General features: G+C 38.8%; 1 protein-coding gene across 5 annotated transcripts in view; it reads right to left on the bottom strand.

Moving 5' to 3' along the window:
- Positions 1-23,097, bottom strand: part of Pgant2 (polypeptide N-acetylgalactosaminyltransferase 2) — a 187,086-nt gene that overhangs the window by 29,321 nt on the left and 134,668 nt on the right. For 3 of the 5 annotated variants that reach the window (XM_071713111.1, XM_071713145.1, XM_071713124.1), the window contains 2 exons: positions 18,073-18,248; positions 17,416-17,535 (listed from right to left, as the gene is read on the bottom strand). In XM_071713111.1, the coding sequence (XP_071569212.1) occupies positions 17,416-17,535; positions 18,073-18,248 (296 nt within the window). The remainder of the gene's footprint in view (positions 1-17,415; positions 17,536-18,072; positions 18,249-23,097) is intronic. The other 2 variants (XM_071713119.1, XM_071713134.1) reach the window with 1 other exon arrangement.

The following is a 23,097-nucleotide window of genomic DNA, read 5'->3' as shown; positions in this document are numbered from 1 at the left end:
TCTTAATAGAAAAATGGAATAATAAACATCGCCGAAGTTAATAAACTTAACAGCAATTTTTATACTTGTGACAATAAAAATACTTATACTTGTGCAATATTATACAGGTACCTACTTCGTTTATACAGTGTATTTCTATAAGATCTATTTAATTAAGGCTAAAGTGAGCAATATATGTATTATATGAATTAGAATATCTCTATATGTTCAAGCAACGTGTATAACGAATCATAATTCTCCATGCTCACGATGGACGACAATGAAGAGTGGTTTATCGCGACCCGTGTATAAATTTTCGGTCGATAATCCGCAAGGCGGCTACGACTACGCTTAAATTATATTCATCTTGTGCAAGCCAAAAACTTTTCTCAATTATAACTTCGTCGTCATAAAGGCGCGGCGCAATCGCGCCCGCGGCTTCCGGCGTTCCGGCGTTCCGGCGCGGTTGTTGAATCGGCATTTCGAGCTGCGGGCCACGAAATTTATTCAAAGCGGCCGGCAAAAAGCGCGTTTAGCGGTTCTTAATGCGAAACAAAGTACCTCGTCCCGTGCAACCAGAAATCGTCCGTCCTCCGTGCAAGCGACTCGACCGGATCTTAAGGATTACCGTGCGGGAAGACGACGGAATAATTGAGCCGCGCAACCTTTTTTCTTCCGTGCAAGTTTTTTACGACGGCGATATAGCGCGACAGGCTCTCCCGAGAAAATTAAAGTCGTTGCATGGCGAAGAGGGTGGAGAACGAGGAAAAAGTAAATTGCATCGGAGGGAGCAGAGTTTATATACTTGTAACGTGTGTGTATATGCGGTGTATTCAATACATTATGACTCGGGCGCGTGCAGTGATGTATTCAGATATTAAACAATGCGCTTTAATATTAACGATTTAAACAGATATACTAAAAAACACAAAAAAAACTTCTTTAAAACAACAAATGCATTAAATTTCTCAAGTCAGAAAAACTATCGCTTTTCAATTAACTTTATTTTAAAAAAAGATTACTGATTTCATCTCAAATCAGATTTTTATATCGAATAAACTCGATATCATCGAATATATCTCTTATTTTTTGCTTATCGATATTCGATTTTTAAAAAATCTGGTGTAACTGATATCAAAATTCCGCAAGCTGCAGAAACAAACAACAGTAAAATCGAATCTGCAAGTTGCGAAAGCGGCGGGTTAATGGTTAATATCGCGCGCAAAAAAAAAATGAAGGCCACCGTGAATTATCGGCGAGAAAGTAATCTCTTGTATAATTACGAAAAGGGGCATTAATTGGACCGCATAATCGTTTTTCATCGCTTTCACTCTAGTGTCGTGTGCTCTCGTGTTATGGAAGAATGCCGGTATACATGGAAAGGAAGGTTGGTGTCATCTGACTATCCTTCTCTCCCTCTCTCGCTCTCTCTCTATCTTTCGGAGATAAAAAAAAGTGGAAAATGCGGAAGGGAAAGGGTGACGAGGCTTGAAAAAAACGGTCGTTATAACACGAAGTGGCAGCTGCGCGCGTTTAAGTATTCACACGACCGGCCCTACCGGCGCGAGCATAGCTGCTGAAAAAAAGGGCCGGAAAAACGACGAGCAACTTTTTGATTTTAAAAGCGGTTTATGTATTATTCAGCAGAAACCGAACTGTAGCATCGAGCAATCCAGCTTGGACTCAGAAAGGATGGCCGGGATGGCGGGAGACGGCTATTTTGTGGGCGGAGGAGGGGGAAAAAAAAATTAGAGCGCCGCACCCTAGGAAGTCCTCTCGTGCAGAAACGATTAATTAGCGCTAATTGACCGGCCGAATTTAAGTCGAGGTCTTTTTCTGCCCCACCCGCAATCGATGGCTCCTGAATAAAGAAGACCGCGCCGTTATGAGTCCGATAATTATCGTGGCGAAAGTGCGATTTAAAGTTCTTCCACTGACCGTGATTTCGTTGTAAATTACCGATTCACCCCGAAGACCGCGCCGTAATTTTTCGAGTTGTAAACGTAATGACACAAATCGGAAAACTTCTGCTTGCAAGCATCAGCGAGAGAGTAGGCGAAAGGCCGTTTTATATAATGTCTTTTAAAGAATTTGGTAAACATTTCTAAGATCTTTTTATTCCTTTACCTTAAGTTTCTTTAAATAACGTCTTCGTCTAAAAAGCCAAAGATTTATTAGTGAATTTTTAAAGAAATGTCAATTCCTTTATTCGAGGTTTTAATGGTTTAGCGTCTGTGCTTGGAATGATAATTGAAATATAGAATCGAATAATGCTTTGGGATTGTACAAATCCAAAATAGAATCAAGTTGTTCATAGAAGCGTATCGGCAAATATCCGTCACGAATGTTACTGTGATTCCACGGATTTCAATCATTAAATACGTGGTCCGCTGAGCTCTTTCGGTGGATCGATTTGATTCATCACAGTGTTTAATGCATGAGTACTGAAAGTACCACAACCATCCTGTAATAGGTGTGATTATTAACTGTTATTTCCCGTAAATGTTAATGCTGCGGTACATAGATATATAGATATGGTATTAAGAGGTAGCGATAGTTATTTCATGCGTATAATTGAGCGCTATCTCTTTTCTTTCTGTCAATCTGAATGCGTGAATCGATTTTTAATTATCTTAAATTGGGAAGTTCCAACATAATGTATCTAAGTATAATATTTTTAATATGTATTTTCGAAATTACTGTTTTATATATGTCATTTCTCTAAAATTAATAGACATTAATTTCACAACGAGTTCTACTTGATATTTTTGCTTAAAGACGTCGCCTTGAATTAATCAAAAGTCGGATCTAAATGCTGCCAAAATAGAACGTTTTGAGACATTCTACATATATGTATATTATACATTTCACAGCAGCCACGAGCCGTGCAGAAGCTAAAATTTATTCTAATCTATTCCTATCACGCAAAACAGCCGCTTCATCGAATCGACGGCGGGGAAAGATCGCGTTATTTGCATCAGTAAGACGAACGAGTCCGTCCTCACGCTATTTTAGATTACCTGCCCCTCATAGATCAAATCGTGAAACTTCACCTTAATGGCCCGCGTGGGATCTCGGGGTCGAGACATTCCTTCGTGTCCCGTAGACGGTAGCTAAACGGGAGAGAAACACGAGCGATGGTCGAGGCGCGCAAGTGAGCTTCTTTCACCTGTGCGCCTTAAGAAGTTCGATCGCGCACTTTCCCCGAGAGGACTCGATCTATCGCTGTTCCGTATCCGGTACATCACGATCGGTGGGAAAACGCATCCTTGCGGGAAAACGCGCGGACATCGATCGCGCGCGGTCCAGAATCGTGGCAGCGATCGATCATGATTGCGGCATGGTGTGCGCCATTAATTGCCGTACGCGCTCGTTAAGGTTCACGCCTGTACAACTAGAATAATTGTTACTCGTATTGCAAACCCGTCGTATACATTGTTACATATACCGCATGCTCGTGCATGCATACACAACTATGCATCTCGTTTAAACGTCGATTTGTTCTATGTAAATATACATAGAAAAATATATTAACACAATATGTTAATATATAATTAAATATATATAATATAATATAATATAATACAATATAATATATAATATAATATAATATGCATATAATATGCATAATATTAATGTATATTATTTTAAAAGAAATGTTGTTATAATAAATAAGGTTTACCGTTAATATATCTACTTGCACGCTTAATTTTGTTCTTTCAAATTTCCAGACGCAAGAAAGAACTATCGCTATAAACTCCCTTGGAATTTACAGGCGAATCTATCGTTTCTTTACTCCGATCTCATTTAATTTTTTCTTTTCTTCTTCGTCCTTTTCTTATTCGATTTTCCTTCTATCAAAGTCTCGTCTCGATAGTTTCCGCGTCGTGCACATTCCTTCAAGGACATTAGTATTGAAATTACTCGCGTAAAACATTAAAAAAAAAACTGATGGTATTTGTTACTTTAAACTAGTAAAGTGTACGATACACCCTCTTTATCTCTTTAAGTAACCATTTTGATGCACTGTTACTGATAACGTAAAAATAATTTAAAGAATATATGTAATATTCCTTAAAATAATCTCGGGCCTTTAATATTAATAATAATTGATGTACCTCAACAGAAATACAATTTAATTAGACAATTAAGAGCATCCGACTATCGTACGAGATACGACGTCGCGAAAAGCAAGGGAGAAATGGCAAAGGAAGGGAGGAAGGAAGAAGGAAGGTGTACGCTGGAGAATGGCGGCCTGATGGCAAACTGAATCTGAAGACGAGTTAGTCTGAAAGAGGAGCTATAGGATGCAAACAAATGTGCAAACAACTTAAATGGAAGGCAAACACAATTATCCCGCAGCAGTAACCGGAGATTAGTTTTCCAGGTGCAAACCGACGTACTCGCGCGTACGGTAGCGCGCACATTTATTTTCGCGCGTGTAAACTAAGTAAGCGAGCCGTAATGTTGAAACTAGACGAGAAGCGCGACGTTACACGCGTCTGATTGGATATCTCATGATGAGAGCGCATAAGGCTGTTGTTTCTGTCGAGAAATTTCCTACGAGATTCCGCGATAAATCTGTACCGGCGTCATAGAGATAGTAGAGCTGCGCTCTTACGTCACCGTACGACGCATGAGGAATCCAGACAATGAGAAACGACGAAGAATAAACGTAATTTGTTCGCAGATACAAAATTTCGTGGAGAGAAAGTCGAATTGTTTCAATAAAATAAATTTTATACAATTTTGTAACAATTCAGCTACTGCACCGTGTACATTCTCTCCAAGCGGATAACGGCAAGAACTGGTAGAAAATGATGGATATGCGGAAAACTCGCCAGCTTTTCCTTTATCCGGCTTCAGTCTCGAGAACTGAAGTGGGTGCCACGTCGACGAGATCCTCTTGACGGAAACCGAAGGAAGGCTCTATCCACTTCCGCGCCGCGCCGGCGAGGAAACGCGAGATCAATATAACAGATTTCCGGAGTTAAGCGGACCACTAATTCCTTTTCTTCCTCCTTTCTTTTCTCAGCGCGGGCGGGTGTGCCTCGCCTCATTCTAACTCGTAAGTTTCCGACCGGCATGCCGCCGGAGCGTGCTATTTACGAGCGGCTTCCTAATTACCCGCAGTTCCCAACGTTAACAGCGAGGCCCTCGTAATGACTGGTTCCTCTGTGCCACGGCAGAGTTTTCCGGTTTACCCCAATGGCAGGTGGTGGCAAGAAATGGGTGTCGGGAAGCTTTCCATTGGGGCGAGACATTAAACGTGGAAAATCGAGTTGCGTTTTGACTACTTTAATATTTGCATTTATCATTAATTATAGAAGGAAAATACATGAAATATGTTACTCGATATTACATTTAATTAAATATCTATTTAGCTTAAAGGGAAAATGTATATATTTTGAAAAACAATTAAATCAATGTTATTAATATTATTAAATAAATATTGATTTAATTGTTAAAACACAATTAAATTAATCTACGTCGAAAATATCGTTTGTTAAATGAAGTTATGAGAAACATATTTCATTGTTATATATACAGTTAAACATCACGTAAGATAGGATAAGTGTTGAATAAATACTGAAGTAGATGTCACGATAAACATTATTCGTAAGGTGTCGTTGAATGAAACGTCGGAATAAGAAGATTTAGTAAAGATCACGTATCTGGATATATACGTACATGTACATGCCTCGGAGGTAGAAATTTCCATATTATGTGTAACGCAAAGATATATGACGTAAAGAGGAATGCTAGGATATCGCTGCGCATTATTCATATAAAATATCACGCTACACATAGAATCGTAGACATTATGAAATGAGATTTTGAAGGTATTCCGGACTCTGAAAAAGATGGTTACATCTTTCCAAGCTCATATGAAAAGAAGAAATATTTCTTTCATTCTTTCTGACATCCTTTCTTCAAAGAATCTGCGCTTGAATTCACTTCGCAGATAAGATGTACCCAAAAGATCTACGTAGAAGTTACTTACATTTTCCAAGATATGGAGCATTAATTTGTCAAGAAAACCATCGGTTTAAACGGAAAGGAGATGTGCAATTTCAAATAGATAATATTGATTTAACTAAATATTTCTTCTTTATTGATTTAACAATTTAACTCATTCCGTATAAATTATTAAATATTCAGGGATTATTTTTTTTACGTTTAATTTACACCATTCTTCTTTTCTATTCTCATTTTCTATTAATACTTAATTGCAATAATTATATTCTTTATTAATATTTAATTGCAACCTCAACTGCTTTAATGATACAATTAAACCTTTGATACGATAACTATAAATACTCTGGTTCTGTTATTTAATTAAAAGTCACATACATTAGAGGATCACGAACTGTGCAAAGGTACGCGTGGAAACGAGAATTTGCAGAATTGTACTAGCTGATATTATTCATCGGAGGTCAATGGAATAGATACGCGCATGTCTTAAACTCGGTGAAGTTACAAAATGGAATCCGACTCGAGTCCCAAGCGATTATAAGAAAGCTTCCGCGTAGCCGTATGATCATGGTTATTGTAAAAGTAGCTACCAGCGTTTATACAGGAAATTGCCAGGAAGCAAAGGATATAGATATCCCTTGGGATATTTCCATCCAGTCCTGGAGACCGATTCGCATGACGACAGAACTAACTGTTGCGACGTCGGAGAATACGGCGAAGAGAATTAAAAGATAGCCCACGCTTGTTGAAAGCAATGCTTCTCAATTGAAAAATAAACTAGATTGCATCTGGCTTTTGATTTACCTCTGCGTAAAGGATTGGAAAACAAATTTTTACCAATCAATCGTATTAATTTTGTTACTTTAAGCAGTATTAATTATTTTACATAAATATATAAAGAATTTTGTAAGATAAGAATTACTAATGAATAAAGTAGAAAAAGCTTAATAATAATAAATAAATAAAACTTTATCAATTTGTTAATTCTAATTTTTAAAGCCAATTTTTGGCTTAAAAAAATAGTCCAATTAATCTACACGTATAATGGTCATACATATAAGCTTACAATGATGAAAATGAGAATTTTTATTGCGTTAAAATATTTTTTCTCCAGAAACCATAGCATGAAAAAACGATAATTGAATGAAAATCTAGAAGCTCGAATATTCAAAAAATATCATTTGATAACAGCATTAATGTAACGTTGGAATCGTATGATCGCTCGAAAAAATCACAGTGATTCTCGCGCAGACGGAAAAAAATGTGTGGAAATTCAATAATGAATCCAGGTTATTCGATAGTTTCCACGAAAGCATTTTTAATATCTTCCGTCGAATTTTCAGCGCGGTAGAAACGAAATTGGCGCCGATCTCCGATAGTTGTTATCACTCGATTCCATCGCGCTGAAGCGCTCGATTCCGCGGGAGGAATTTTAAATAATTTTTATTAACGCGTCCGCTGAAAACTTATCGTGATGAAAATCAACGACGTATAATCGCGGCACGGTATTACCGCGACGGTACACTAACAAAAACGACCTGCTTGTTCCTGATTGTACGCAAAATAATTTTCAGCGAGCTCGTAAAAAGATTCACTCGGAGAGAATGAGAGAGTCGGCTGTTTATTGCCGCGGCCAAATTGAATCGCGGAAATACTCATTTTTAAGATACTTTTAAAGTGTATTAAGATAAGATGGTTAGAGTGCGCACTCTTTTGTGCGCTGAAGGGACGTAAAGGGCGTCAGCAGGTGCAACGATAAAAAAGAACCGCTAACACGGGCGACGTAAAGAGGGTTATTCTCTGAGTGTACTGAGAGGGGGGGGGGTCTGTCTTTACCGGTAATAAAGTTTACGAGGACGCTGGTGGATCCATTGTTCGAACCCTTGGAAATTTAGTTTTTCTCTGGATTATTTTTATTAAAGCCTTTTCCAGTGTTTTCGATTTGTGCGATTAATCAGAAACAAGATCGAGTTAAAGTAATTTTTTTTGCAATTTATTAGGCACTCTCATAAATTATTTATAGCATCTTATAATATCAACTTGTTGTTATAATATATAATTATTGAAATATGCCAAAACATTGATAAATATGCTACAATATGGTAGAAATTATTTTAACGTATGATTATGTATTGTTGAAATAAAACATTTTATCAAAGTTTCCTAGTTTTTAATCACAAGTTATTTGAGAAGAAAAGTACGGAGAGACGTAGTCAACGCTCTGTAGAATTCATGTTGCGTGTAAAAGGGCGAGGAGCGAGGAATGAAATAAACAACGTTTTGACATATTTCGTCGACTGTATAAAATTAGTATAAATGGCATCCGATTAAAGGGGGTGCCACGACGGGTCGTCCGATAAAAAGAGCTCTATCGAATTTACTGTCTGAGCGTGACAGTCACTGTATCGGACAGTTGTAGCAGTCGTTGCGGAAGTTGTGCGTCGTGCTCTATATTGTGAAGGCGAATCAGCGCGCTGGAGAGTTTCCGTGCCACGCCAATACCGTCACCGCACACCAAAGTGGTTATAGAATTTTTCAGTTGAAAAATCCGTTTATCCCGGACCCCGCCTTATCTGAAAATGGCGCCTTAAGACGATATTCCCTACAATGGACTTCTGGACGTAAAGCGCGCGAACTGTTGGACTTGGAGAAGGTAGCGACTTGCAACACTTTCACGTAGATGTCTGTATGCGCGTGGATTTGCTTCGATGAAACCGTTTTGTTTTACGTTAATATTCTGGTAAAAGAAGAATTTGTGTAAAACAAAGAATCGAAACCTTGTGAATCAAAAAGGTGTTATGGAAATATTTTTCTAAAATTTATACACGTTTTCGCATTTCTGATTTTGATATTCATATTAGATTCTTTAAATTTTTATGCAGATTTACGATTTATATAGGCATTTTATATTTTTAATCACATACATATGTACAGTTATTTATTCTCATACATATATCTGTACCTTAGAGATAAAGAATCATATCTCCAGTTTTTGTCAAAATGAAGTAAATATATTCTTCATTTCTATAAGGTAATACAGATATGTATAGTTTTATCTTTTATACAAAATTATACATAAAGTTATTATTTGTATAAAACTAGATGTCGCTAAAGTCTTTTTTTCTATGATAGATATATGATAGATATTAAAATATAATAACGACAGAAAAAATGATGCAAGATCTTATCTGTTTTTTTTACCGATCTTGCACACACGATAAGGGTCATATGACGACTTTAAGCGCGGGGGAAACGCGCTCGGAAATAACGTCGGAGTTTATGAAACGGCCGCAATCGCAACGCCCGCGAATCCCGGCGCATTCGAGCGTTTGCTCGAGAAGTCGGAATCGCCGGCGAAATTGTTTCTATCGGCGTCGATATCGCGGAACGAGCACTTTCCCGCGAGCTCGGAACGGAGCGGCGCGGCGGCGGGAGTTTTTCAACTGAGAAATCGGTTTCCTCGCGACGCCGACGCCGCCGTCTTATCGGCGAGGAACGGAGGGTGAACGAGGGGATCCGTTTCGCCGACCGCTCCTGCGGGCACGTTGTGTTTTCGCACACACTCTCTCGCGGGGCGACGAACGCTCGAACTCATTTCGGGATGAACGGGAGTCTCTCGCACCGCTCCTGCCGCACTCTCTGTGTCGTCCATTTGCCAGACGATGCGCTTATGCAAGAAGTGCTGACGCAGGCGGTAACGGTTCGTACGGTTAGATAGGGACGAAACTTCATTGTGTCAGCCAAGTGCATCGGACAAGATGACATCTTTTGTCGCGGCTCTGAGAATCTTCATAGCCTGCTGACGTGATTCGACTTTCTCCGCCAGGCGAAGCTCTCACAGCGTCTGGAGAGACTCTGGGAAATTTCGTTTCGAGAAATGGGCGCACTCCAGTCGCAATTTGTCCGGATACTTTTAGCAAAGTGCGCGAGCGTCACGGAGATATTAAAGTCGACTCTACCGGTCTCATCGACAAACGTACGTCAAATCTTTTGTCATTGTGTTACATTGCTGTGTTACGTCATTCAGGGACGAGAACAAAATGTATAAAGAGTGATAGCGACTCTTCAAACGGTCCACGTATCTTTCTTGGTAAGAAACAATCGAAATTGATTTCCCGGCGGATCGAGTTTCATAAATATTAACGGGTCCAAGCCTATATAAAATTAAAGGTCAGCAAAGTGATGATCTGAATTGCAGAGTCGTTAAAACAAGTTCATTGATCCGAATATGCCGGAAGGTTCAGATTCATCGCATAGTTCGCTCGTGCATAGCCAGCTATTGTGCAATTCGAATGGATTGGGCAAGATGACGTCCTTTGTCGTGCCATCGGCGATATCAGCGGCACGGTGACTCGATCCCGCTCGCCTCTTTCGGGTAAAGCTCCCGGAGACACCGCTGGATTTACTTGAATAACTTGGAGTATATGGACTTTATCCGCGCGCAGTAGCGTAACCAACTCGCCTCTCTCTGGTCCTCTCTCTGCGAAAGAATTTTTGATTCCATCATCGGCAGTTTTTTCGGAATTCCAAATGCGCCGCTATAAAATAAACCGTCTTATTTATAGCCGAATTAATTTTAATCGTGTAAAGGCGTAACGCTTGACGAATAAGTGTCTCTACTTTTCTCCACTTTGTCGTGCCAATAGAATAGAGTCTCTTGAAAAAGAAGCGCTGAAATTGTTATACATAATGCACACGTCGCACTGCAATGCGTCTGGGAATATTGCAAACAGAGAAATTAAATATTTCTATGCCTGCAACGGCCCCGAGACGGGCAATGCGGATCGATAATGCAGGAGACATAAAACAGCCGGTGCGCAAAATGAGGACCGGAGGACCAGCAGGTCGGCCATACATCAAACGACAGCGCATATCTGGCCCTAGAAGATCTCATAATAGAGTACAAAGCTACCCCTCGTTATAATTCATGGCCGCGTACCGAGGTATCCTGGGACTGACCGAATTATTACTTCATAAGAATAGGGGCGAAACGACGACAAGACGCACTGCTAGATTCTGCAGGGCTATATATCGCGCACGATCTATCTTGCATTGTGTGTACGCAACACACTTTATAATTTATCAAATCTGAGCAAAACAAATAAGGATTTACCATTCATGTAAACTGTTGGAAATATAATTTCTATTAAAATTAATTTAGTATGTTATATTAAGGTACATATATCTTTAATACACGCTTTTTTCATTTAATCCATTTAAGTTAATCGGGTAATTTGTGTAAAATGCAAATATAAATGATATAATAGATACACATAATTGAAAATATCTATCGATTTCTGCTTACATTTGATTTTTCATAAACAAAATGTGATATATCATTATTATATAATTATTTCAAATAGGCTTACTTTTTTTATTAATATGTACCTTGTCGTATTTTACAAATTAATGAATTTATTTACAAATTACAGTTAATATATAAATCAGGTCATTTGTAGAGTTAATTATGTAAATGCTTTATGAAATTATTGTGATATACGGAGAGATTATAATATCATTGTCCAAAATAAAATTCTTAATATCAATATGTATAATGCAAAATTATTATTGAAGTTTATCTTCAACAAAATATGCATAAAAGCATATTGATTATAATTCAGTTATATATAAATCAGTTTTTTTTTAAATAATAAATATACAAAAGAGTAAACATATAGGATTTTAGATTTTGTTTTATATAGCAGACTGATTTTTTGACAACAACTTTTAAAACTGTCGATAGCTCGATTCTTTACTACGTCAAATAGATCGCGCGTGTTTATTGTGCTAGGAAGTAGTAGCTGCGAGTACGGTCAGACCGCGTGCAAGTAGCGAAATCTTGTTACGTCAGCCAGAAGATACAGGCAAATAGATAGTTCCATCGCCCCCTCGTCCTCCTCCTCCTTCACCCCCCCCCCCCCGAAACACATCCGTAACGCAACTCCGTAACGTTTATTTTTCTCCTATAATTTTTCTCCTGACATTTTGTTCTATGGAGGTTGGTATTTTCGGCGTGGCCATAATTCTTCGCACGACGGCAGCCCATGTCGAAATAAAAATCCCAAAATCTTATAAAATATGATTGTGTTATTTTTCGAAAAATAACACTCGCAACTGTCTTTGGTGCAAGGTACTATTTTAGTTTTGCGTATGAACCCCAATTGTTGATTTTGATTTACAGCAGCTAACGCCGCTTTGTGCTCGCGTACAATGATTTTCGACGCGTAAATTTTATTGACAATTCCTACAAGATTTTCTCCTCAGAAACCCTTTAAGTTCGATCCCAATGGTGGATTTACAAACATATACATCACGCGTAAACCTCTCCCGAGATCCCGATATTCGCATTGATATGTTTAATGCATATCGAGTTTCGTGATGCATGCGACATGCAAATAACGTAGATCTTCTAGCCTCGGTAAATATAATGGAAATTACAAGAGGAAGGCAATCGATAACGAATATCGTGTTTGCGGAACACTATGGTGACTTTGTAAGTTTGATCCGTACGCGCGCGCGGTAGTTCAATGTTTGAAGGATTGTCGGGGAGTCAAATATTGCGCATCACGTAGCAATAGGCGCCGTGATCGAATGGATCTCTCCGCGGTCAAACATACATTTCTGACAAGAATTTTAAATGTTTTAATGAACGGCTTTTTTTGCGGAAAGCGACCAAGTCCGACAAAGCCGGCTTCTCGACAATCGATGTAGTACAATCGATCACGTTGTAATCTCATTCGACGGAGATCATGTAACATTTACTGTTGCCGGTATCGGCTATCGGATTTCTCGATTGCTGCCTAAAGCGACGAATCTGAGCGGATAAGTACACACCTTTGTCCTGCGTCACGTAATTAAAAAAACAAAAAATAATTCATGCATGCACATAGTGCAAATATTATTCTTGCTACTAAATTTTGTAAAGTTTCTTTTTGCATGGCGCAGATTACTTTCAATCCTAGGCAGCTAATACTTATAAAATCCATGACGGATATTCCGTATAATCCCATCAGTCACCGTTCATATAGACCTGAGACTTCTCTCTCGGTGATTCTCTCGTGATTCATGAGGTCATGCACGAAACGCAACTAACAGAATCTCCGCGTTGCTCCGTCAGGAATCAGGGCGATTACTTGCCCAGCGCGCACCGGTGCGGCGTGCGCCAGGGAGAAAACGAAGTTTACGTCACGGATCGTATCCGATAACTCACGCGGATCCGAATCCGTTCCGACAGCGCGTTATACAGAATTAATCAAACGGACGTAAACTGATACGAATCCCCTTTCGCTTTGAAGCGAAATTAATGGCATCTTGCGCAATATCGTCCATAGTCCGGGAGGTATAAGCGTATATATCGATACTAAGTCATATTCATTGAAAGGACTTCGCGTTTGGGGGGGCTTCGTAGAACCGTTGACTATGTTCGTTCGCAAGAAATACGACGTAGTCGCATGGTCGCGGACGGGAGAAACGCAGAAAATTAGATTTGGCGACAAAGACAAAGAGCTTCTTCGGGATGTCTTTCGAGATAGTTTGAGAAAGAGCGCGAACGCATTTTAAGTTCGCCGAGCACGTGATCTTTTGATATAAACACGCTATTGATCGTTTGATATCAAAGCCTACAATAAAAACATCTAAGTACTTTGCAATATCGTATTAACTAACCAACATGCATAAGAATAATTTTTTTCTAAAGAAAGCACACATTACAAAATCGCAAATATCATTCTTTTAGGAAATCTTTATCATAGGTATAAGAACAAATATTTTCATGTTATTTAAAGACAATAATATACAAAGATAAAAAATAAGCTATGAACACAAAATTGGGATTAACGTCTAAAATATTTTAACAATTAATATAATGAGAATTAGAATGTTAATCGCGTGTTTAGTAACAGCAGAATATTACATGTTGCAAAGTGTACTGTGATATATTCAATATCAGTTGCATTGATAATGAATTAATTAGTTGTGGAATTGGATTATAGTACGGTTTCTCTGGTCAAGAGATGTCCATCCGTGTAACATTCCGTGACATCAAAATAATTATACTAAATTGCAATTATTCTGGATATATGATTATATTGTACGCAAACAATTGCAAATTCTATCAATCTAAAGTTCATTTTTAACAAAAGTATTTTCACGATAAAACCAAAGTTATCTTTCTCGGTCAATCTTCTCCTTGATCCCACACGATTGCTGACAAATTTCGTTATGTAATTGTCAGCCGTGCAGGGATGAAATTTCGAGCTAAAATGTACTTCCGTATACGCTCGATGAAAGCGACGAGAGCACCTCAGGTCAGCCCTACGTTTTTATTAGCGGTATATTGGCGTAGGGTAACAAGAGCACGCAATACCATTAAGCACGAGAACCGCCTATAAAAAACTTGGCAAACTCAATTCTATTGAGTTCTCCAATTCCCGTCGTCCCGCCGCTTCTTCCTTGCGGGTTAACCGTTAGGATCGAGTCCGGAACCCTTCTATGACCTTCGTCTTAGGCAAAAAGTACCATCTCTTTTTCATCTAAACCGCGTAACTTCGCCCGGCTTTGACTTCCTGGCATTTTCGCGAGGTCACGTCTGTCTGCGCGAGCAAGGAGGCGCAAAAATTCATCTCGCACAGAGAATGCGCTGCAAAGCACGTTCCTGCGTCGATTTTCCTGAAACGGGATTTACCTCGTAGCGTGATATGTACAGATCCGCAATATTTCTCTATCTATTTGCAGAGACATTTTTCAACATGTTTTTCAGAATAATACACACACCCACACACACAAAACTAACTTTATGAACGAAGAACATCAGCGATATAATATTTGCAATAAAAAAGAGCTTTTCTATGTTCTACAATCTTTGTAGTCAATATAATTAAACTATATCATTGATTATAAATCATTGATTATAAATAAGAAAGCAGTGCTAGATCTCAATAAATTGTGTACGTATTTCGATATTTGTTTTGCATTTTATAAGATAAGTACTATACATTTTTTATACGACATACAGAGTGTTCCAGGTCAGGTCAATGAAATTTCAGGGTCTTACAGAAAATTGAATTTGGAACAAAAAAGTTTTTATAAACATATAGGTCCGGGAACGCTTCGTTAAAAAGTTATAGGACAATGCAGTGGAGTCAATATTGCGTAGATGCTAAAAATGTATTAATGAATAGGGACATCGTTTTGAATATATTTGATAAATTAGTTGAAAATTATTTTTCTTTTACTTTTAATAAAATTGTTCTCCTTCTAAACGGTCTCATTAATGTAATCTTTGTATTATTCCTTTTTTCAAGTAAAGGTTTTAGTAAAAGTAAATTTTTTAAAGAAGTGCTTCCGAACCTTGTTTATAGGAACTTTTTTCTGTTCCAAATTCAAATTTCCTATAAGATAAAGTTTTATTGACCTGACCTGGAATACCCTGTATGTAAAAATATGTGAATCACATGCCATAAATATCCACTGCACTTAACTAATGACATTTTAATAAAGCGCATGCAATGGGAAAATTAATGTATACATGGAAACGCGATTTATTGCCAATAACATCATGATAATTATACGCCTACATAGCACGTACATTAGAGATAACCGATTAATCTTTATGACAAACAGTTGATCCTCGCATGATTTCCAGCGACAAGGTATAACAGCAGATATCGCGACGGCTATAATTTATATTCATTGCAAACATTATACAATGATCGTAAACATGGGAAATGTACGCCTAGTTTCACGCGAGACTTCATGTATGGACGCGTTTTGGGCGGCTGACACGTTTGGCATGTAACAACGGCACCGACGATCTATGTGTATCGGTAGGAATTTATGATCACGGCTTTATCGCTTTTCTTGGGAGCAAACTCAAACTCCTTTACGGTCTGAATGTATTGGAACTTCATGCCGCCTTTGAATTTTTCATGATATAAAAAGACGCCTATATGCACGCGCGTGTATATGTGTGTGCCTTGTGTCAGACAGCGTACAAAGAAGATAGATTGCCTAGACGGATCGGAAGAATTGCACCAAGTATATACTTTGCGATCCTATCGCAAAGGAACTGCCAATTAGTTTTACACTCGAGCCTGTTCGAAAGATTTCTTGGCTATTCTTGGCTATTATCGCTTTTATGTATTTGTATACACTTACATATATTACATTTACAATGCAACGATAAAATTTGGAATTTCGAATTTTCGTATGTTCAATATTTCGCGATATATTTGCGCATTGTTATCTTTTTTTAAATGAAACTATGATATCTGATAGATGAAATGGATGTCAGATTGATGCTGGATTCCCTTCGCAAGAAACTACCGGAGATATCCGCAGCTGCGTACGCGAAAATGGATTCCTTTTATTTTATTGATATTATGTACCCTACAAACAAAAAAAACGGTAAAAAACATATTCTTTCTTCAGTACGTTTAAAAAATAAAATTTGTAATATAAAATAGATATTTTTTTATATAATATCCGCTACGAGAAATTGCGTATAATTTGTTTCCTTTCGTTATCGCAATTTTCAAGATAATTGGATGAAAGTTCTTCTCTGCAAATGACTATGTACGACTATCTTATTGTACTTGTACGGGAAGAAATATATTACTAGTCAGTATTTGCGAGATCTTGCCGCTCCTCTTCGGCGGAGTAACTGCTGTTTGGCGGTCTGAATGTATGGCAGCTTGTCATGATACCGCATGGATTCCCAATGGTGCGCCGCGATCTTGCCGATCATTTGCGAGGAATAATATCCGCCGAGAGAATCACGTAGCTGCCAATAGTAGTGTATAAACGGGTTGATCGACCGACAGGCCAATTTCTGCGTCCTCTTATTCCTTCTCGCCGTCTTCTCGCTCATCCCGAAGTGCTTGTCTTGCCGGGAGACTGTCTGACGGGAAATCGTATTCACCGACTGTACGGGCCGATGCATTATTTAAAACGGGGGAAACTTGTTCCGTCGCCTTTTACGGACGCGGAGAATTTATTCCACGAGACAATTTTGTAACTCTGAGCAATCGTCTTCGATGCGCCTTCGACGTTTTTGTCAATGGACGATGCGAAGCGAATGAATATTGCGGTGGGTTGTGAGAGACGAGCGACAATACGATCATCTTTTATTATTTTATCTAGTATTATTAAGCTCACTTTATACGGTATTTTTGTGCATATTAAAAATAAGTCATTCATACATATATGTTACATGCATGCAAAATGTGTCAAATGATACATGTATATATGCTATATATGTAATCATCTATGTACATACATTTAATCATGTGTCTAATTGTGTTTAATGTAACATATTAAAATGTTTAATAATTTAATATGTATCTAAGAATAATTTAATATAGTGTCTAAAGATGCATTTGCAAGATATATTTTAATAGCGTTTAATTGGGGGGAAAGAAACAACACAATACATCGCCAAACGTTACGTAATAAGTTACTTACATGGCACTACGAGTATCGGGGATGTCACGATTGCTCGGAAGACCGTCGGAAGCTTCCTGATTGAATTTATTCCTCGCGTATGGGTCCTCGCCTGCACGTAGACCACCTCTTGAAACGTACCTGTTGCACAAAGAAAATTATTGCCACTGAATTTCTCGTTATTTCTTTTTGAAATCTCCGCGTCAAACTCGGAATTCGGGTTTGCGTGTGTTTATCACGTGTGTCGAAACGGTCGCGCCGTAAAACGCGACGTCTATCATAACGATTATAACGGCACGTCGGCTGTAATCGTTGCGGATAGCAGTACTGACGAATGGCGTGGAGAATGAAACATTCCAAACGTAATACAGCAAGTAATAACGCGCGGATATATCCCGGCAATGCGCGACACGCAGTTTCTAATCGGCGGAAAGTTAATGGATCGTTGCAAAAGGAGTCTCGAAGATAATTCGCGCCGAACCCGCGAAATAATTAATGTCGATGTGCCAACTGAAGTCGGAAGTCTCGCCGAATCGATATTACATCCGCGAATGCTTTCTAGAGTGTCTAAGAGTGTTCGCGGACCGACACCGCGGAAAATACGCTCGCGAGTGAATGATGTTCGAGATGCATATTGCAAAGCTATAATGGCGAAGGAAGATGTCTGTCCAGACTCACCCCTGTTCGTCAAAGTAATTCCACGTCACTCTCGGATCCGGAGTCGGCGCTGGCAGAAGCTCGGATGACATTACAATGGCCGTGCCGTCTGGATCCATGTACCCGCCGGAATTTCCGCTGGCGGAAAGCCCCAGGGACGCGGGCTCTTTCAGCCGTAAGGCTCTGTTTTCGTTCTGCTAACAAAAAGATTATTTTCAATTAAAACTTGTCACTTTTCAAATTACTGTAGGTGTATAAACCATTAAAAGTTAGCGGCTTAACAAATGTTTCAGAACTTTCAATAATCTCTTAATAGACTCGGAGTTGTCGCATCAGCTGACCAGATCAGCTGTCCATCGAGTCGATGAACGTTTATTGTCGTTCTCTAAATGATTTTTTATTAATTTGGGAAACTGTATGAGAGCTTTCATATTAGATTGTTCGAATAACGAAATATCGCAAACTATGTCTCGCAACATAATGCAGTTACGCTGTATCTGTTCACGTTGAACATCCTGCCGTCCGAGCAATTCCGAGATCGGTGGGATAGTCTCAGCCCTTTGTAACGCGGCCTCAACTCCTCGCTTGGACCACTTGGCTTCGGCGCAGGAGTCAATTGTAAGGCAAGACGCGGTTTGGTCTGCGTACTGACACATCATCGATATACGCCGTATTGATTTCGAGTCGCTGCGGAGTCACGGAGGGTCTTCGTATCGCGGCTGCATTGTGCCTTTGCCGGTAGATGTATTGTACCATCGATATATAGGTCATCGAACTTCGCTCATCAGGTTTCCGAGGACTCGCGCTCCGCGGTACCGGAGATTTCTCGCGACATTTCGGAAATAAGAGCGGACATTTTCATGGGCATGACCCCGGCACGTACAAAAGTTGCGGGGTTACGTGGACGAACTTAAAATCGCCCTCGTTTCAGGAGGAAATGTAAAACGTAAGCGATCGACAACGCTGTCACGGTACATGGACTATTTTCAGTCGGACACTCGTGGCTTAACAGTGGACGCTTGTAGAATATTCGAATGGATGATAAACCTTTGCTCGTATTATTCAACAACCTGAGTTTTTTTCGAATATGCCTATGTTAATTAATTTTTAAACACTCTATTGTCAATTTTAATGACACATTGAACATTTCTCGTCATTGTGCAGTGTTTGAAAGACCGAATTGCGTGATCAAACAAAACAACAGAGGTTGTCGGATCAATTGTCGAGCGGCAGAATGGACGCAGCAGCCGGAGAAACGGTAAACGCCCTGAGACCTATAGAGAGTAAGCGTGATAAGTGCGTTTTGCACCAGAACCATTAATGCATTGCATTGTACGCTGAAGCGGGGAGAGCAACCGTTAATTTCACTGCGATTCTTCTCCGTCGGAAGTGCCCCCCGACTACAATCCGAATGGCGGTATTTTCCGCGAGCACGGATCGTTAACCTTACGACGTCGATCTCACGCGCGAAAACGTCCAACAAAAAAAAGCGAATAAAGCGAAGAAGTATATAAAATGTTGGGCGCGACAGCCGATGAGGAAGGCGCCGCCGCTGGGGGAAAGGGGAAGAGCGCAGGGAACGTATAGTGCGGCGATTTACGTAGAGAGGCTATATATGCAACGTGATGAAATATTAATTCACGGGTCACGGATCGAATTACAACCGGAAGCTCACTCGGATGGTCAGTCTGCGGCAGGCTGTTGCATCCGGTTTCGGCGGTTTCACAGCGGCGGTATTCCACGTGACGCCGAACATCCGCGTTGTCGCATAAAACTCGCATGAAATGCCCTCGTACGATCGGCAACCGTATGGGTTGAACGCAAAAGTGGCGTGAATCAATATTTTAACTCACGCCTTCTTCAGCTTTCGTTACGCAATCGCGCACAGGCGAATTTATAAAAGTATAGAAAAAGGATTTCATAATATATATCTATCTAATCGTGCGATTGCAACCGTTAAATTCAAATTAACATGTGACCCCGTCTTACATTTATACCATTACAATTACGTAATTATACCGCGTCACATCGCAATTGACAAATTCATTCCAGCGACGTATTGGCACTATTAGCACTGCCAGTAATATCGGTTTCCGGTTTCTCGCATCGAATTCCGGTGAAGGCAATCTAATAACGTCGTACTGCAGGTTTAACTGTGCATATGATGTAATGTAATATTACTGCAAAGACATCGCATTAAGAAGGCTCAGAGTTTAATGTCAGTTTCGAAGTTCTCATCCAGTGATCGAAGAAACCGCAGCGTAAAGTGTCCTTTTTAGTATAACGTAAAAGATGCGTATAATCGTATAAATTCCCATAACGTAATTACATTTTAATGTGTATATATGTATATATATATATATATGTGTGTATATATATATATATATATTTAAATTAGTTACGTTTAGTAATTTGCAGTAATTTTAACTCGCTAATTTGCTGAATTCGTAGACTGTTTAATTAACTGACAGCAAAATCGTTAAAACTAACACCTCCAGAGTTTCTCGGGAAATGAAAATATTAACATTGCTGCAATTACGTATGCATTGTGTGTGTTCTGCACACATCTCTTATACTTTATTTACATTTTATTATAGTGCTCCGTTAAATATTAATTGTAAATTAAATCGACCAGTATCGCAAATTTAGAAAAAAATGTACTGTAGTCTCTCATCGAGAATGTTTTTTTATTCTTCTACATGTTTTCAGAGGTTTTTCTTTTGTTAATTTTACGAATACAACTGTTAGCGCTGCGGAGATACTATTTCTTTTTGCGGGACAAAGACGATGAACGTGACTCCCATAAAATTCATTTTATATGCGCCAATGCAATGATACGCGAAGCCGGAAGCGCCTTCTGATGCATACATAGCATTCGGACAATAGCCGCGCGCAGAGATCACACGTTTGTTGCAACGAACTTGCGGTGGAAGTATGAAAAATGATATAGAGAAACGAGTAATAAAAAGAAGTAGCGGGAAACAGGGCATGTCGATGAATCGAAGGCGGATTCGCGGGCCGCTGCGGACATGCGGTTTCGAATAATGATTAAACTTGATTTATGCCATTTACCGATGTGACAGCGCTATTTGCCATCGCGGAGTCGCATATAGTTTAACGGTTTTCTTCATTCTTTCTTCCTCTCTCGTCGGGAAATGTACTGCGTGCAGTGTACATTTAGCATTCTCATTTTATTCGGAGGGGAACTCTCCGGAGATTAAGAAGAGTTTAAGAAGCAGCTTGAGGAGCAACAGGAAGACGCCTTTCTTCCTCGCCCCTACGTTAAAGAAATCAAGTTAAAACTTTAGCCAGTTAGCATCCGATAATGCCATTTACGCGCGTAATTGCCGTGGAACTTCGTAGCGACCGTTGTTGATCGACTTACGTCGATTTGCACGCGCGCGCTTTAACTTCTTTTAAATATGCATTCGCCAAAGAATGCCGTGATTCGCATCGCGCGTTAATTTGTCATTGTCACGACACTTTCTCGATCGCGTGACGTACTTAGATGCAGTTCGCCAAAGTTATATTACCCCGAGGTCAGATTAATGTTAATGATAGAATATGACGCTAAGTTTCGCGCGTTTTTATTAATTTGTCGTTATCGATCAATTTACGCGTTGAGGCTTTCAATATAAACTATGCAGAGGTTTTTCTTAATCTTATTTCTCAGCTAATCAAGCACTTCAGATTTTATACACGTTACTCTCATTATCTGAAAATAAAATATGATAACGTTATCGATACATTGACCTTGCTAATTACGAACCGTCTCTTTTATCTAAATATAAAGTAGGCACAAAAATTTTATCGACATTCGAAGAAAAGAATCTCTGCTAATGCGGTTTTACGATGAGCGAGAAAATAGCGAATATGTCATTCCCCGTTATTGTTCTGTATTATCTCGTCGAATAACCGAAATCGATCGACGCGATATTGCCAAGGTACGTGATTTCACGATTATTATCAACGAGGGTGGCATTATTAATGCGGTTATTGCCGTGGAGCATGTGTACGCTGTAATGTAAGCCAGTTACTGACATATTATTATTAGGCCGTTTTGATATGAGCACATAAATTGATGAAAAGAGCTTTATCACATCGCGAATGATAACGAAGGCATAAGCCACGAAGGCAAAGCGCGAAGTCACAGAGAATTATTATTTATTTGTGACTGTTTGATTAATTGCAATTTAGATATGTTATATTCCAATTCAAATCCTTTTTCGACGAAGATAATTATATCATTTCGATAATTATATATCGTTTCAGTTGCGATATAATAGTACGAACTGCGCACAAAATATATGAGAGATATGTTATACCATTTTGCGTATATGAAGACATACCTTTAAGAAGATTTAAATGAAACGTATATGTCTTGACATAATTTTTACATATTTATTATAGTTTTGTTAAAAAAAGTGATACTTTTACATAAATAGAAATAGATACAAGGGACAAATTAATGCTAGTGAAGAAAATATAATTATAATATGCAAGTGAATGATGTACATTATAATCGCAGACGAGATACATCTTGCATCTTTAATTGCAACGTGCCACATTGCATCTTTTCCATCTCTATTAATCTTGCGTTAAGTAATTACATATTATATACTCTCCGCTTTTCATGCTATTTATATTTATATCAAAAAGTCAAAGTACCTCAAGATACAGTCTCTTTACGATCTATTGAAGATTAAGACGAGAAAGCCAAGAGATATTCTGAGATGCATTTTCATGGTCACTTTATTTATAAGAAAAGAGTATGTTATTCGCAAGCAGCTTGTCCGATTCGCTTGTTTGATGTACTTCATTATTAAAATATTTCAGAAAATATCTTAACCGGGGGGGGATGCCATCTCTCTTTTATGTAAATCTTTATGGACGTAACATGTTACGCAAGATAGAACGCTAAAACTAAAGGATAGAAAACAACTTAATATATATTATTATAAATAAATAAACCTATTAAATTTAAATCTATTTATGTTGTTCAATAATTACATAAACTATTGTTTCTAATTAAAAAAGTAAAAGTCG

The sequence above is a fragment of the Temnothorax nylanderi genome, unplaced genomic scaffold (assembly GCF_030848795.1).
Source record: "Temnothorax nylanderi isolate EJ_2023f unplaced genomic scaffold, tnyl_v1.0 TNYL_tig0005_pilon, whole genome shotgun sequence".
Classification (NCBI taxonomy): Eukaryota; Metazoa; Arthropoda; class Insecta; order Hymenoptera; family Formicidae; genus Temnothorax; species Temnothorax nylanderi.
Note: the sequence above shows the minus strand (reverse complement) of the source record. Positions and strands in the feature narration are given on the sequence as shown.